A 15,699-nucleotide genomic window follows, 5' to 3' on the forward strand; every position below is an offset into this window, starting at 1 on the left:
CTCCCTGTATGAAAGTGAAGGTGGGAGTCTTGGAGCTGAAGGGTGGGTGATTAGGGTTCTGTTTCCACAACATGAGTGATTGTGAGGAAGGGCTTGCAGCTCTTAAGCAAATGCTCATCATGGGCTGTAGTGAGGAGGCAGGCCAGTGGTTTACCCTTAGCCTGGGGACCTGCAGACTCATCTCTGCTCCTGCCATGGTATCCAGGAAGCAGGGAGAGAAACCATGTTGGGGGGTAAAATGTCACCTTCCCGTGCTATCTCTGGTCCACTGGGTCCCTGCTGTCCAGCCCTCCGGTGGAACATATGTCCCTGTGATTATGACTTATTCACCTCCCCTTCCTGAAACTTATTCCTTCTGGAACCCCCTACTCCCCTGACAGGGGTCTCAGGTCAAAGCCAGAGCCCTCGATGTCTATGAGATGAGGTCACGGTGAGGGTATAGAGGAAGATTGGTAGACACATGCTTCACCCTCCAAGGCTGTGATTCCGGGTCAAGTTCCTGCTCCCGAAACCGTGAGAATCTAGAGGTGACAGGAGGGATGTCCCAGCCCTTGGACAGCTTTGGGTTGTGTGTTTATGCTAGCTTGGGCACACAGGGAAGGAGAGGAGACCTGAGAAGCCCCTTGTCTCCCCAGCCCCACCTCCCTCTGCCCTCCGGCTGCCCTGCACTCTCAAGGACTTCCTCAGTCCAGGTCCCCAGTGTCCTGTTTGCTGAGACAGGGAGAACCCCTTTGTGACCCTTCTCCCAGCCCCCCATCCACTGCAGCCCCCTCCTCAGGGTGTCTCAGATTCTCTGACTTGGGTTTCAGGAGGTACAATAGTCACATTCTGCAGCTCTGATTGCTGCAGGCTGGGCCTCTGGCTCTCCTTGAGATTGGGTTTCCTGTGCCCTGGACACTCCGGAATCACAGAGGAGGGGGGGCAGAGGCAGGCAGATGAGATGCAGCCCTAGGGAGGGCAGGAATGGGAATGGAATCACACCCCTGCCTGCTTCTGGACCAGCAGTTTGCCGTAGTTGGAGTGTCCCTTCCTGTGGCTGTTCATCTGACTCCACCTTGCCTTGAGGGGCTGGCGGCATCTGCAGGTGGCATGTGGGGCTGGAGGTATAATGAGGGGGCTTGTCTGAGTGTGTCGCATGCCTAGGTATGCTCTTGGAGAACAGCAGAGGCCGATCTGTGCACCCCTCCTGGCCCCTAAAGAATATGTTGGGTGAAGTCCATGGAGGCAGCTGGCCAGCGGGCTACACGCAGCTGCCCCTTGCAGAATGAGCTTGTTTCGCGTGGGAGCCATGGAGTGTTGGCTGTAGTGAACAGGAATTCCTCCCTCACTTGCTAGGAGCCATAAATACATCCTTGTCTGTGGTTGGAGATATATATATAATACATCAGGGTTTTGGGCAATGCTGGGCTCTGGCTATGAGAGCTTGCCCTCCAGAGCTATGCTTAAGATGGTTCTCTCCTCCCACACACACACACACATGCACATACATACACACACACAGAGAGAGAGAGAGAGAGAGAGAGAGAGAGAGAGAGAGAGAGAGAGAGAGAGAGAGAGATCCGAGAGAAAGCCAAAAACAGCAAAAGCTCAGGGGCTGAGAGCATTGACCTGAAGTGGGGCAGGAAGGGCAGCTTTATGGGGAAATTTTTTGCCTGTTCCAAGACATTGAGGGGCATGGGGAAAGGAGGGGCTCATGCTGGCCCCTGTCAGTTGCATGCTGTCCAACACCTGCAGTCTGTAAGTTGTAATAGCAGGGGAATGACCTGTGGGATAGGCTTGACTGGAGAGCAGGCAGGAACCTGCAGTAAAGGTCCTTTTGTAGAACCCACTTGGGCCCGTGCCCAGTCAATCCAAATTCATCATCTAGCATGTTCCTTCACAGCTCTGCCTTCCAGATACCCTGTTGAGTAGCCAAGATGGCTTGCAGGGATGGCCTCTGCTCATACCTTGTAGGAGCATCCTGGGTCCTCAGAGAAAGACAAGAGCTGTGCCCTTGTCTGTCACCAGTGGCCTACAACCAACCACCCAACAGTACTGAGAATGAACTGTGCACTCTCTCCAAACCTGGCCCAGGCGGGCAGGACCAAGCTGTCAGGGCCTCTATCAGACACGGGTTGGGCTCCGTTCTCAGGTGGTTGCATTTGAAGGGCAGAGTGAGAGATACTCTAGAGCCTGGAGGAGTTTGGTCTTCTACTCCAGTACCCAAGAAACCATTGGATTGTCTTGGGTTGGGTCCAGGAGAGGTGGTGGTGAGCCCTCTGTCCTGGTTCCTTCTCTGAAGGAAGTTGTAAGAGCTCCAGGCTCTGTAGAAGGGGAGTGGCGGGAGGAGCTGTTTTCTTTTCCCAGCCTGGGCCAGACTGCTCTGAACAGAAGAGACTGGAGCGGTTTAGCCCTTGCTTCCATGGCAGCCAGACTGGAGAGGCTGAAGCAAGAAAAGCCCCCAGGAGACATGGCCACAGCAAACTGGGGGACCAGTGTGACAGTGTCCAGGGTGGGCTGGGCGGGACAGGATAAGAGATGAAGCAGCACCTGCCTTCCTCGTATGAGCCAGGATCATCCCTGTCTCTCCACTGTTCCTCGGGCCACCAGCTGGCCCATTGTCCCCAGTGAGAAAGCAGACACTGGAGGGGGTTCTGTGTGGGCCGGAGCTCACCCACTGGCAGGGGCTCCCAGAGAAGAGTGTCGATGGGCTGGGGACAAGGAGGGAGGAAGGGAGGTGGCTGAGGCGAGAAGGCAGACAAGGCATGGCCAGACAAGAGAGGCCACCCTCCACCTCCAGAGTGGAGGACTCAGCCCCCACTGCACCGCCTCAGGTCCCCTCCTGTGCGTTTGGCAGTGGGCAGTGGGCAAGGCCTGTGAACAGGAGATAAAGAGTTCAGGCAGAGTATTTTTTCTCACTAACCGTGGATTTGTGTGTTTGTTCAGCTGGTGGCTCTGATAAGCCCCATTCTGCCTGATAAAAGCCAAGCAGCTATGAGGCGGGGCCAGGGGAGGGGTTATTGTAAAAGGCCTTCCCTCTCTCTGTCCTGTTACAACCTCCTCTAGGGGTCCCAGGCAGAAGAGTGTGTCAAGGTGCCTGGACACTCTGTGGCATGCTGCCCTGGGGTGTCCAGAACAGGCACAGACCTTGTTTTAAGGCATCCCAGATCATCCACCACATGGGAAAGCTGGCCGCTGGCCCCCATCTCTGGATGGCAGGATGTCCCTTGGCTGGCCCCTGAGCCTGACCACTGAGGACCCAGTGGCCTCTCCGATTCCCTGCCAACCCCATCTCATGTCTACCCAAGATGTATCCTGAGCTGACATCCTTTACTTCCAAGATATCCTTGGTCCTATTAGGCAGGGGTCCATTCTTGCTCAATGGTAGGTCCTTGGGCCTAGACTTGGTACTCAGAGTTTCAACTGCTTTTCACGAAAGCTACAGTGTTGCCAGGGCACCGGCTTCATCCCTGCCCTTTCACGGCACAGGCAGGGATCATAAAAGCTGAGGCTAGTACAGACCTGCAGGACCCTGGCTGCAGCTGCCCTGGCTCTAGGGCTGGCTCCTCTGCCTGTGAGTCTACATCCAGACATCCAGTGTGTCTGCCTTTTGTCCTGGAGCTGAGCTGAGCTTGTTGGGGGCTGGTGGTGGCGGCATTGTGGCAATGCTGGCTAAGGCCGCCAGCCATAAGATGGCTGCCAAGGTCTAAAATGGCTGCCAGCAGCGCCCAGAGCCACGCCTAGTGGCGCGTGGCAGCCGGCCTCATCCTCTCCGGCTTCTCTGTTTGCTCCTTTCTATGAACTAATAGTAATAACAGCAGCACCCTTTTGGGAAGTGTCCTGGTTTAAAAGGATTTCCTGTCTGTCGCACTTTCCTGGAGCCCCATTTGTCTCTGCCGTAGTCGCCGTCGCTGGCGCACCTCCATCTCTTTGTCACGTCCTCTACTCTTTTCTGTCCCTTGGCTGGATGTGCACGCGCGCTTGCACATGCGCATGCGCATGCGCGCGCACACACACCCGCACACTCACACGGCCACGCAGCTCTCTCCCACTCTATTTGACTTTTTGCAGTGGGCCAGTTGCACTCCTACGGGGTGGACTCTGAGCCCCCTCAAACTGACCCAGACTTGGTCTTTGGGGCTCTGTCGGTCCCAGGCTGGGTGGGATTCATGGCAGCCTATGGGCATGAGAGTGTGGACTCAGCCTGCCAGTCTTGTAGCTGTGCCCTTCTTCAGCATGTTGAGGTAACTTCACAGTGGGATCACAAGAAGGCCGGAGCAGAGACCGCCTGCCACCTAGACCCCTTGGCTTCCGTTTGCACTGGCTTGGACTTGCGTCAGACCCAGGTCCAGAGAGTAAGAAGAAAATCCATATTGTGTGATACCGGGGTACAGTAAGGTCTCAAGATACAGCTAGGTCTGGAGAGATGGCTCAGCGGTTAAGAGCACTGACTGCGGGGTTGGGGATTTAGCTCGTTGGTAGAGCGATTGCCTAGGAAGCGCAAGGCCCTGGGTTCGGTCCCCAGTTCAAAAAAAAAGAAAAAAAAGAAAAAAAAAAAAAGAGCACTGACTGCTCTTCCAAAGGTCCTGAGTTCAAATCCCAGCAACCACATGGTGGCTCATGACCATCTGTAATGAGATCTGAGGCCCTCTACTGGTGTGTCTGAAGACAGCTAAAGTGTACTCATATATGATAAATAAATAGATTAAAAAAAAAAAAGATACAGCTAGAGATTCTAGGAGGAGGTCCTAAGCGCCCCCTCCATGGCAAACAATGCCAAGCAAAGAGGTGACTGACCCACAGTGGCATGGAAGGATGCACCTCAAATGGGGGAGGTGTGAGCACTTTCCTCATGACTTCTACCTCTTATTTCATAGCAAGATTTACTATTATTTTTTGGAATTTAAAAAGAAAAAAAAAAAAAAAAGAACTGGGGCTGTAGCTCAGTGGTAGAGATCTGCCCTTGCACACATGAGGCCCCAAGTTCAATCCCCAGTTCTGCCAAAAGAGAAAAAAAAATTGAACAAGATGAAAGAAAAGAATATCAGGGTCCCCCAAATGTGACAGCTTCTTACTTATCATACCATGAGATAGCCCAGGAGCCTGGCCAATATTCCCAGCCACAGATGTAGAGGGCCTTGACTCTTAGAGCAGGACCCACCAGCCCCACCTAGAAACCCCACCTAGCAGGCTATTACATGGAACTGTGGGTGAATGGCCCAGCGGCCCAGCTAGGGTGACTGGGCCAGAACAGGGCACAGTGTCAGATGCCACCCCTGTGGTCCTTATGCATAGCTTAGGTCTTTACCAAGTGCCCTACAACCTACCTCAGCACCCCCACCCTCTCACCAGCTGTCGTGCCCAGGCATTCTGGAGGTCCCCATCTTGCCCCTGGCACACACAAAGCCTTGGAGGACCTAGGGGGCGAGGGTGGGGGGGCTTTCTCAAGCTCGGCAAAATATTCACACACACACTCCACCCTGCCCCCAGCCCTCTGTGAGCTTCCACCACACAATAGGCCCTTGTCTCAGGGCTCCCTCTGAGCAGCTGTGGCAATGGGGCATGAGACAGCCCAGACAGGCTGGCACAGAATGGGTGGTAGCAGGGCACACCTCCCCCTCCGGGTTGCCAGGCATTGCTTGTAAGCATAAAGGTGAGACGGAGGGGCATGAGCCCACAGGAACAGCATTAATTAATGGACTTAGGGATGGGAATGCCCCTCTGGGAGCAGGAGGGCCCAGGGGTCTGCCCTATTATGGACAGTGCCCATTACTGGCTTCTTTCCTCCTGACTTCAGACTCCTGGTCAGTGCTATTTATCTATGTGTGCCGACTCTGTCCGTCGGGGCTCATTGAGCAGTTTCTGGAGGTAGTTTGGGTTGTCACAACTAAGGTGCTGTTAACATGCGGTGGGTAGAAGGCAGAGATCCGCTGTACACTCTGCCCAGGATGCCTCTCCCTCTGCCACAGTGACCAGCCCAGCCCAAATGTTGGGTGAAGTACTTATTGTCATTGTTCCCCCGAGTGCCCCTGGGCTAGCTCTAGAGCCTGGGTTAGCCCTGGAGCCTGGGTGATCAAGATCTACTGCCTGGAGTCGGTGCCCAAGGCTAGAGGGTTCCTGCTTGGTCAGTAATTGTATGAAACTTTTCTCCTGACCCTTTCTCCCTTTTGTTTCTCCTGCAGAATCCGGACAATCAGATAGTTCAAACCAGCAAGGAGATGCGGACATCAAACCACTGCCCAACGGTCAGTGTCCACCCCATTCTCCTTCCCTTTACCCAGCTGTCCACTGACTTGGGCTGCCATCCAAGGAGGGAGGCTTCGCCTGATGTGTTTCCTTTTCGGAGGACATTCGAGGGGTGGTGGGGAAGCCCTGAAGGGTAGGAGTTGAGCAGGGGGAAATAGGTAGGCACCCCATCACGGTCTGCCTCCACTCACCAGCCGTTTTCTTTCTTTAGGGCATTTAAGTTTCCAGGACTGCTTTGTGACGTCTGGGGTCTGGAACGTGACAGAGCTGGTGAGAGTGTCACAGAGTAAGTGACATCCTCTCGGGGGCCAGGGACAAGGACCAGGGTGCAGAGGTGGTTTTCAGATCTCACAGGGCTATGTTAATGACATCTTGGAGTCTTTCTGTCCCTTCGGCCCTGAGCTGGGAGCAGCAGTTGGCCAGAGAATCCTGTCTCTGACCTCTGCTGTGGGAGCAGGGAACCCACAACCAAAGGTTCTTCCCTTATACCCCAACCAGAAAACCCCACCTAGGAAAGGGTTCTTCCTAGCCTATACGTCACAGGGAGCTTTTCCTGGGCTTCTGGGAAGAGGCTTATGGTAACCTGGGGTCCGCAACAGCATTTCCCAATCTCACCAATCTCTCTGTCTTCTAGCTCCTGTTGCAACTGCATCAGGGCCCAACTTCTCACTGGCAGACCTGGAGAGCCCCAGTTACTACAACATAAATCAAGTGACCCTGGGACGGCGGTCCATCACCTCCCCTCCTTCCACCAGGTAAACACAGACTATGGCCTCGGCGCCTTCCTAGCTGCCTCCCTATGGCTTCAACAGCTGTGCTTCGTGGACTGGGTTCTCCACATCATCCTGCTCAGCCATACATGAACTCCCTGCCTTATGCTCTCGTGGGATACTTGATCGTAAACATAACCCATAAGAAGGCATGGACCCTGCCTGGAAGTGGGTCTCAGAGGAGGCATATCTTGTAGAGATGGTGTTTGAGCCGAGACCCATAGGGAGCTGGTAAGGAAGAATCTACCTGGAGACTCCAGGTAGCCTTCCTCTCAGTCAGAATTGGATAAGTTGTCAGGATTATCCCTGCAGAGTACTTTAGGGACCAGAAGACTCTTGAACTCATTTAGGGGAGTGGGAGCCCCTGGAGGGTATGATGGGATATGTGTTCCAGAAAGCTCTCTGTGGCACAGCATGTATGGCTGGGGCTGACAGCAGCCAAGCTACTGTACCAGGATGGGAAATAGTAGAGCATGGACAGAGAAGATGTTTTGTACAAAAAGAGAGAGCCTGGGAGAGGAAGCCTGAAGAGAGCCACAGTTCTGCAGAGCGAGGTCGAGTCTTTCCTTTTTACAGAAAAGTTTTTGGTTCACTTTTCGAATTTTTTAAAGTTTTTTGTTTGTTTGTTTGTTTGTCTTTTCAAGACAGGGTTTCTCTGTGATCTGAGGCTGTCCTGGAACTCACTCTGTAGACCAGGCTGGCCTCAAACTCAGAGATCCGCCTGCCACTGCCTCCCAAGTGCTGGGACTAAAGGTGTGCGCCATCACACTCCTGGCTGCCAGACACTCTGGAGCTGGACTTACAGCTTCCTGTCATGAGCGCTGGGGACCAAACCCAGGTCCTCTGCAAGAGCAGTGCACGCTCTCAAACTCTGAGCCATCTCTCCAGCCTTTGTACTTGTTTTTAGTCTTGCACTAGAATTTTTAAAATTAGTTTGCTTACTTATCTTTGTTTTGCTGAGGCGGGCCCAACTAGCCCGCCTGGAGTTCACTGGAGTCCCCCTGTGTCAGCCTTCTGAGTACTAGCGTTACAGATGGGAGCCACCACCACTGGCTTAAAACACTCTTTAATGACTGAGTTCCACAGCACAGCCACAGCCGAGAGCTGATAGGAAACAGTGGGCGGGTGTAGAAGGCAGATGATGGTGTTTTGCCTGTTCCTTGATGGGCTTTCAGTGATGTCCTGGTGACCCGAGGGAGAGCAGGTCTGGAATGCTCTACTCCAGGAACTGGGGTGGCTGGAACTCTGGTCCACTTGATTCGCTGCTTCTTCTTCCTCAGCACCACCAAGCGCCCCAAGTCCATCGACGACAGTGAGATGGAGAGTCCAGTCGATGACGTATTCTATCCTGGGACAGGCCGCTCCCCAGCAGCTGGCAGCAGCCAGTCTAGCGGATGGCCCAACGACGTGGATGCAGGTATGGACATGGCAGTGACAATGTGGCAGCCTGCGCTCCCCGTGGCTGCTTTTGTCAGGCACCACTGTCAGGCTCTCTCGGGTCCAGAGGCTGGCAGGCCATGCTGATGGAGGGGAGTGAGGCGAGGAGCTGAGCCATCCAAGTTGATAGCCGGCCTGTCGGCATGGTGGGTAGAGCAGGCAGCTACCAAACCTACGGTGCCATTTGTTGAGGACATGGCCTCTTCTTCGTAGATCTCTTACCTCTAGAGACCTGCCCCGCCTTGTGGTTCCCTGGATTAAATCATTCCCCGAGCTGGGCCCGGGGTTGTGTTTGAGGACTCCTGGCTTTCTGAGGCAAGGGCAGGCAGCCTTTGTTTTGAAAGGTACTCAGCAGCCTTCCTGGCTCCACCACTAGATGCCAGTAGCAAACATCTACCCCTTCTGTAGTCGGTTGTTTTGTTTTGAGACAGGGCCTAGCTCTGTAACAGCCAGGTGGCCTCAAAATTCTGAATGCTGTTACCTCAGCCTCCCAAGTACTGGGATTGCAGGGTGCATCACTGAATACGGCCACCCTATTGGATGACTATAAATGTTCTTAGTCAGTGCTGGGTGCCCTCAGGGAGACAGATGTGAGGTAGGCTAATCCTAGCCTTGGGGCCCAGCTTCACAAAGAAACTCAGAACTGAAGGTGGAGAGCAGACCTGTCTTGGGAAACTAGCAAAGAGCAGAGATTCTACAGAGCCCAGAGGAAGCCGTCCACAGCTTCCCAGTCCTCACTGGCACAGCTGGCTTCCTGCTGAGCCCAGAGGGACAGATCTGTGCCCACCGAAAGCTGCGTATGTCCTTGAGGCATTGGGACCCTAAAGTGCAGACCCGCCATTGTACAATGGACGGAGAACCTGCCCAATGTAGATAGAGCTGGGGACACTCTGGATGGGGCTGGGGACCGGGCTTTGTTGTTTGAGCCAAGTGCCTGGTAGAGAATGGACTGAGAGAGCCAGTGTAGCCCCTGGCTTTGGCTTTGGTCCCTGTGCAAAGACAGCAAAGCTTACTTACCTCCTGGTCTTGGGTTGAGGGAGTGGGCTTGGCACCCTCTAGAGCACCCGTGGAGACTGTGCTCAGTGGAAGGGCACCCCAGCAGGACTTGGAGGTCCCTGGGGCAGACAGGGCCTGGGCCAGTGTGACCTGCACACATCCCTAGGGGAATCTCTGGAGGTGGATAGAGAGGGCGCTGAGAAGGTTGAAGATTGTTATGCGCCAGGTCCCAGGCTTGCCCTTGGGCAGGTGACATCTGCAAGGATTGCTGCTAGGGTACCTCGAGGACCCGCTGACTGCCTGTGACTCCATGTTCCCGAGAGCCTCCTTGCCAGGCTTCTGCAGTCTGTGCCCTGTCTGCTCTACCGCCTGCCATTTCTGCTGCTTCTGGTGGTCCTGCCGCGCACTGCACTGCGCCCCCAGGATCCCTTACCCCCCAACTTGCCGTTGTTTCCCTGGGCTTCGACAAATCGCCAATTAAGCAGCCCAGCTGCGGGATGGGAACAGCTGGGAAAGCACTGTGCAGCAGCAGAGACAGCTGTGCACAGCTGGTGGGGCACTCCCCCCTCCTCAGCATGCCAGCTATCAGGTGGTACACAGCTGCCTCCAGATAACACCTCTGCTGGTCGCTGGGAGCTCGCCCCCCCCCCGCCACTTCTCTCTGTGGTTGAAACTCTGGGTTTCTATTCTGCAGCCCCCTTTCCCCATCACAACCAACTAGATTTATCCCTCAAAGATCGGAGCTCAAAGTCTACCTCACCTCCACCTTGCCTGGTCACTCTGGGCATGGCCTTGAAGCTCAGCCCAGGACAAGAGATACCAAAAGAATGTGGCCCTGGGAGCCCTGTTTGCCAACCTGTCACCTTGATCTGTGCATACTGAGCAGAGATGATGTTGGCTTGCAATCTCTGACTGTCAAAGGCAAAACCCAGACGGGGTCTTTTTTGCTCCCCTGTCTCTCTGGCTGAATACCTACCGCCCTTGCCTTTGGCAACGGGGCAGAGAAGAACTGCACTGTCTGAGCCCTCTAGCCGGGGCAATCCTTGCCCTCTTGGCTGTGCCCAGGGTACTCCCAGCTCTGGCCCCTGCCTTTGTTCTCTTATAGCCACTCTGGAGGGCGTCTATCTGTGTTTTCCCTTTTCCTTTTCTCCAGAGTATCCTAGGGCTCAGGGTGTCTTGTCACAACTCCCAGTCTGTAGTCCCACCCTTGTGTCTCTGGCTCCTTGCGTGGCCGTCACTCCTGGCCCGCCACCTGGCATCTGTGGACTCCTCAGGCATCCCTTCCTAGATGATGCTAGCCCTGCACCCGTTTCAATTCCTTTACTGACGGTCAGAAGCAGGATGGATGCCTTCCTCTGCCCCTCTTCCCCAGCACACTCTCCCACATGTTTCCAGGGGCCTCATTTTCCTCTTTGCAGAAGCAACCATAGCCAGATTGCACCCCTGAGGTCAGGCCACAGGAGGAGCAGAGCAGGGCCCGAGGTGGAGGAAGGGCCGCTGGGCGCTGAGGAGAGAAGGAGCGGGCTGCTTTGCTGGCTTCCCACCCCAGCCAGCTAAACCCGCGTGTTGCTGCTTCCTCCCCCCAGGCCCTGCTTCTCTAAAGAAGTCAGGAAAGCTGGACTTCTGCAGCGCCCTCTCCTCTCAGGGCAGCTCCCCACGCATGGCTTTCACCCACCACCCGCTGCCTGTGCTTGCTGGAGTCAGACCAGGTGAGAGATGGGGGCGGGGCTTAAGGGGACACTGCGGGAGGCAGCCACAGCAAGGGGCAGCTGGCAAGGTACAAGAGGGGGCCAGGGAGCACTTTGAGTTACAGATCTGGCCTCCCCGAAAGTGGGTCGGGGCACAGCAGTGGGGTGGCATGGGATGGGCAGTGTACCTCTGAGAACCAGGCTTGCCCACTGGGTCGGTTCCTAGAATCCCTCCCACGTGCTAACTCTGGCTGTGTAAGTCTATGTTGGGTGCATGTTTTGCACATGCTCACTGGGAGCTGCATGCAGCCTCCCCCTCCCCCTCCCTCACCAGCAAGTAGTTGAGCCAAGTTGCTCTCCGGCGGATTAGAGAGAGCAGTCCAGGTTCCTGGTGTCTGTCCTAGAGCAAACCCGCACCTAATCTGGGCCTCCCTGCCTTTCCCAGAAGTGAAGGGCTGGGCCAAAAGGACAAGGCTCACCATGAAAAGGACTGTCCTGCTGCTTTGAGGACACATCTCTTCAGCCACCCCCCCCCAGAAGATGCTGGATCTTCCTGAGGGTGGGGCCAGGCAGGATACCCGGGAACCTGGCTCTCCCGCACGTGCTACTTTCCTCCCTCAGCACCCATCTGGCAGCAAAGGCCTGGCTTTTGTTTGCACATGGCCCTGTGTCTGCCATGCCTCTCTTCTCTTCTGTAGGACACGGCAGGGAGGTTTACCTCCGGGCTTCCTCCTTGGGGCCTCCTGGCTTAAAGCCCAGAGGCAGCCAGTGCTGGGGTAGGGTGTGGTGGCCACAAGGTGGGGGCAGGGAGCCCAGGCCTAGTGCAGGCAGCAGGAGGGAGGCAGGCTCCACCCTGCTGTACTCCATTTTTATGAACTCCAGAGAGAAGCCAAGTTTCCTCAGCCCCCTAATGAAACTGAGAGCAAGAGTGCGCTGATTGGAAACAGACAGGAAGGGGGAGAACTTGAAGAAGAGCTGAGGCCTATGCAGGGGTAGGAACTGTGAGTTCACAGCGACAGAGCCAACACGTGAAGGAGGCCTATGCATCCACTTACACGATCGGAGTTGTGTGTGCCCGGTGCCGATCCTGCACAGGCAGGGCCTGTCTGTCCAGAGACCATGGAGCCATGGTAATCTGTTGTTGGTACTTCAGGCAGGCTTAGATCTAGGACCAGACAAGTGAGGTGTTTGCCAAGGGTAAAAGAAGGAAAATGTCAAGGGTGCTAAAAACTCAATGGAAGACAAGTAACATATTAGTGTGTTGTTTCTAAACAAAAACAAACAAACAAACAAGCAAAAACAATTATAAAGTATAGGATGATTCCAACACCTGAAATCCCAGCACACAGGAGGCCGAGGCAGGAGGATAGAGAATTGGAGGCCATGTGACTGTCTCAAAAACCAAACAGGAGCAAAATCTTTTGAGAAGCAAATAACATTGTAACAGTTTGCCGGGTGGAAAGCTCCACTAGCAGGCCGGGAGCCTCGGTCCTGCGAAAACAAAAGAAAACCAAGCATCCAAAAGCAAACAACCAGAAAGCAGGCAGACGGTGCCTGCAGCCAAGGCATTAATTAGGAAGTGAGGTCAAGAGGGTGCAGAGTTTAAGGTCATCAAGTTCAACCTGGGCTACAAGAGACCCTATCTCAACAAACAATCTAGAAAAGCAACATTCTAACAGTTTTAAACAGGCCTAACCCTGCACTGGTAGCTCACTATTCACCTGCCTCAGCGAACCCCCAAGCCAGCTCCAGTCAGACAGTATTTATAGAAGCAAGCAAGCAGCCGGCCCTCAGGTACTAGCCTGCCAGTTTAGTTTAGTTTATTGCATTGAATTTTTTTTAAACTTAGGTGGCAGGCGTTTTGTGCCCGACACAGAGCTTCTGCCCCATTCCTCCTCTTCCTCGGGATCCTCAGCCCTTCTACCAGGCACTGTGCCTTGCTTTTGCACGCGGGCTGTTCTCACCCTTCTCTTTCTCCCCTGCCTGTGTGCACACAGGGAGCCCCCGGGCCACAGCATCAGCACTGCACTTCCCTTCCACCTCCATCATTCAGCAGTCGAGCCCGTACTTCACACACCCAACCATCCGCTACCACCACCACCATGGGCAGGACTCGCTGAAGGAGTTCGTACAGTTTGTGTGCTCTGACGGCTCGGGTCAGGCCACCGGGCAGGTGAGTCCAGAGGGCACAGGAGGCCCTGTAGCCTCATCTGTTTATCTGTGTGTCTGTCTATCTGTCTGTCTGTCCCATCTGTCTGTCTAAGGGCTCACAAGGATAGGGCCAAAAGTCTGGAGCATACCTGGAGTTGGAGCCGCAGAAAGCCCATAGAATCTACCTTGTGGTCAGTTTTAGTGGGCTCAGGACCATTGTGCTGGGGCCTGTCTGTTAGGGTCGGAGAGTTGGGGCAGCTGTCCAACCCTCCTTTTGGGGCTTCTTGTCCTTCCTGTTGACCCGTGGTTCCCAGCAGGAGTGAGCCTATAATTTGGCCTTGGACCACCACCTCTTCCTAAAATTTAGAGGGTCAAGAATTTGGCAGATTCTGGACCTGAGCCTACTCATCACTGTTGACTCTCGGAGTGTTTATTCTTTGTGGTGCAAGGCTGCCCTGGACTCTGTGGGAGGCATCCCTGGCCCCACCTGACAAAGCCAGGAGTCCCTCCTTCCTCTCAGTTATGGCCATCAAATCTGTCTCTGGCTTTCAGTATGCCCCACATGTGAAGACAGATTCCTACCTCAGGATTCTTAACAAAGGGCTCCCACACCGTTATGGTTCTAGAAAATCCTTCTGATCCACAATTCTGTGGGACAGTCAGGCTCCCTGTGGATTCCTTCTCTATCAGCCAGCCCCAGGGCCTGGTCCAAACCCAAGGTGCTCAGCAAAGGAATTATCCAGGAAGATACTGGGCCAGAGACGCTGGCAGGGCTTGCTCACCGTGAGATGAGACGCGGTGGTCGGGGCTCCTGGGCAGTTCTGTGCAGTCCAGCAGCGTGAAAACTTCTCAGTGCCTCCCTCAGCTGGGACAGATAGTCTGGCTGTGAGACGCCAGCAGGAAGATTTTTGAGGGGTTTTGGAAAAAAAGTTGGGAGAGGCCTTCTGGAAGTCCACACCAGAGGCAGTCCAGGGGGAAGAGCAGTGGTCCTCTGCTGTCCAGCCAGGCTGCCTTGAGGTGCTCCTGGAAGAATGGGCGTTTTCTGGTTCCAGGGTATGACTGGCTGGGCTAGGGTCTGCATCCTCGGTCTCTGCCCATCCTTGGGACTGGTCCTGTTTCCTCTGGCTTGCTCCCCCATCCCTACCCTTCTGCTGCCCTCCTCTTCTTCCATACTTTACCCCACAAGAGTCGTTTCTCTGGCTGACTCTACAGCTTAGCACATTGGCGGCCTTCCTGCCTCTCTGGATTAAAAACTGCCCATCTCAGAGGGGTAGGGCGGTAGAACTGGCCCCTGGTTGACACTTCAGAGAGAGAGCAGACTCCAGATGGGTACTGCCTAGCTGCAGAGGCAGCCAGGCTTGCAGTCTGGATAAGCCTAGGACCTTTAGGTCAATGCAAAGAGCCTCTAACCACAGGACCCTGGAGAAAGAATGAGTTTGGTTCCTGCCTCCTGGGGGCTGGGTTCCGAGCCTCTCATGTGACCTGTCATGTGTACCATGAAACACTCGCTTGCCTAGTTATTTTCTCAAGACAGGTACCCGTTTCCATGAGACTGAAGACAGATGTAAGCAGACACCTTGCTGAATGTAACTAACACTGCGGAGTAGGGAATCCTGTCAGGACCTCCTCTCTGACCTGAGACTGAGAGAAAGCTTGCCGCAGGGACCATGGGGCTTCTGAGGGGAGTCAAGTGATGCACTCCTGTGGGGAAGAGTCTGGCTTCTCGGGAGAATGGAGGCTATGCTGCTGTCCCTGGCCACATAGAGAAACAGTTCTCAGACTTAGTCTGAGTAAAGAGTTACCCGGAGGCCTCAGCATTTAGCTTACTTCAGCAGCAGTGGAGCCTAGGAATCCAAGTGTCTACCAAGACCCTGCTCCCAGACTTCTGGCCAGAACCCCCACTTTAGGAATCCTTGACCTGAGAGCCTACAGGAGCACCTCCCTCAGGAACCCCAAATTACAGACCAGCCTTTCCGAAAAATATCTATAGCGAGGAAATACACACTATTACAGAAGGCTCTCAGGCACCCTAATATTTCATCCTTCCATCCAAGTCTAGGGTGTTCGTTTAGACGGTCACATGGAGACAGCATCTAAGGTGCTGCCAAGGGCAGGAGGAAGGGTTCTGGGTAGAAGTGTTTCAGGGGTGGTGAGGGCCCAGTGGTGATAATGACTTAGGCAAGCAGAGTGCTGCTATCAGTGCGAGGCAGGTGATGTGCTGGGCCAGTTATAGACTCCTTTCAACCCCAACTCAGTTCCTAAGGTAACACAGAATCAAAGACCTTGATATTTTAATGCCTTGACTTATATCGAACCTAGAACTCCGATGTTCCAGGCCTTCTAGAAATAAGTCTGAGAGTATTGTGACTAGCCTCATCAAGTGGGGTTGTCCTTTTAGACACTCTCACAAGAGACGGGCTCCATGCTGTGTC

General features: G+C 54.4%; 1 protein-coding gene across 7 annotated transcripts in view; it reads left to right on the top strand.

Moving 5' to 3' along the window:
* Positions 1-15,699, top strand: part of Nfix (nuclear factor I X) — a 96,331-nt gene that overhangs the window by 66,848 nt on the left and 13,784 nt on the right. For all 7 annotated transcript variants that reach the window (XM_032887739.1, XM_032887738.1, XM_032887734.1 and 4 more), the window contains 6 exons: positions 6,162-6,224; positions 6,437-6,511; positions 6,860-6,980; positions 8,276-8,412; positions 11,015-11,137; positions 13,114-13,289. In XM_032887739.1, coding sequence (XP_032743630.1) covers positions 6,162-6,224; positions 6,437-6,511; positions 6,860-6,980; positions 8,276-8,412; positions 11,015-11,137; positions 13,114-13,289 — 695 coding nt within the window. The remainder of the gene's footprint in view (positions 1-6,161; positions 6,225-6,436; positions 6,512-6,859; positions 6,981-8,275; positions 8,413-11,014; positions 11,138-13,113; positions 13,290-15,699) is intronic.

Source organism: Rattus rattus, chromosome 17, assembly GCF_011064425.1.
Source record: "Rattus rattus isolate New Zealand chromosome 17, Rrattus_CSIRO_v1, whole genome shotgun sequence".
NCBI lineage: Eukaryota > Metazoa > Chordata > Mammalia > Rodentia > Muridae > Rattus > Rattus rattus.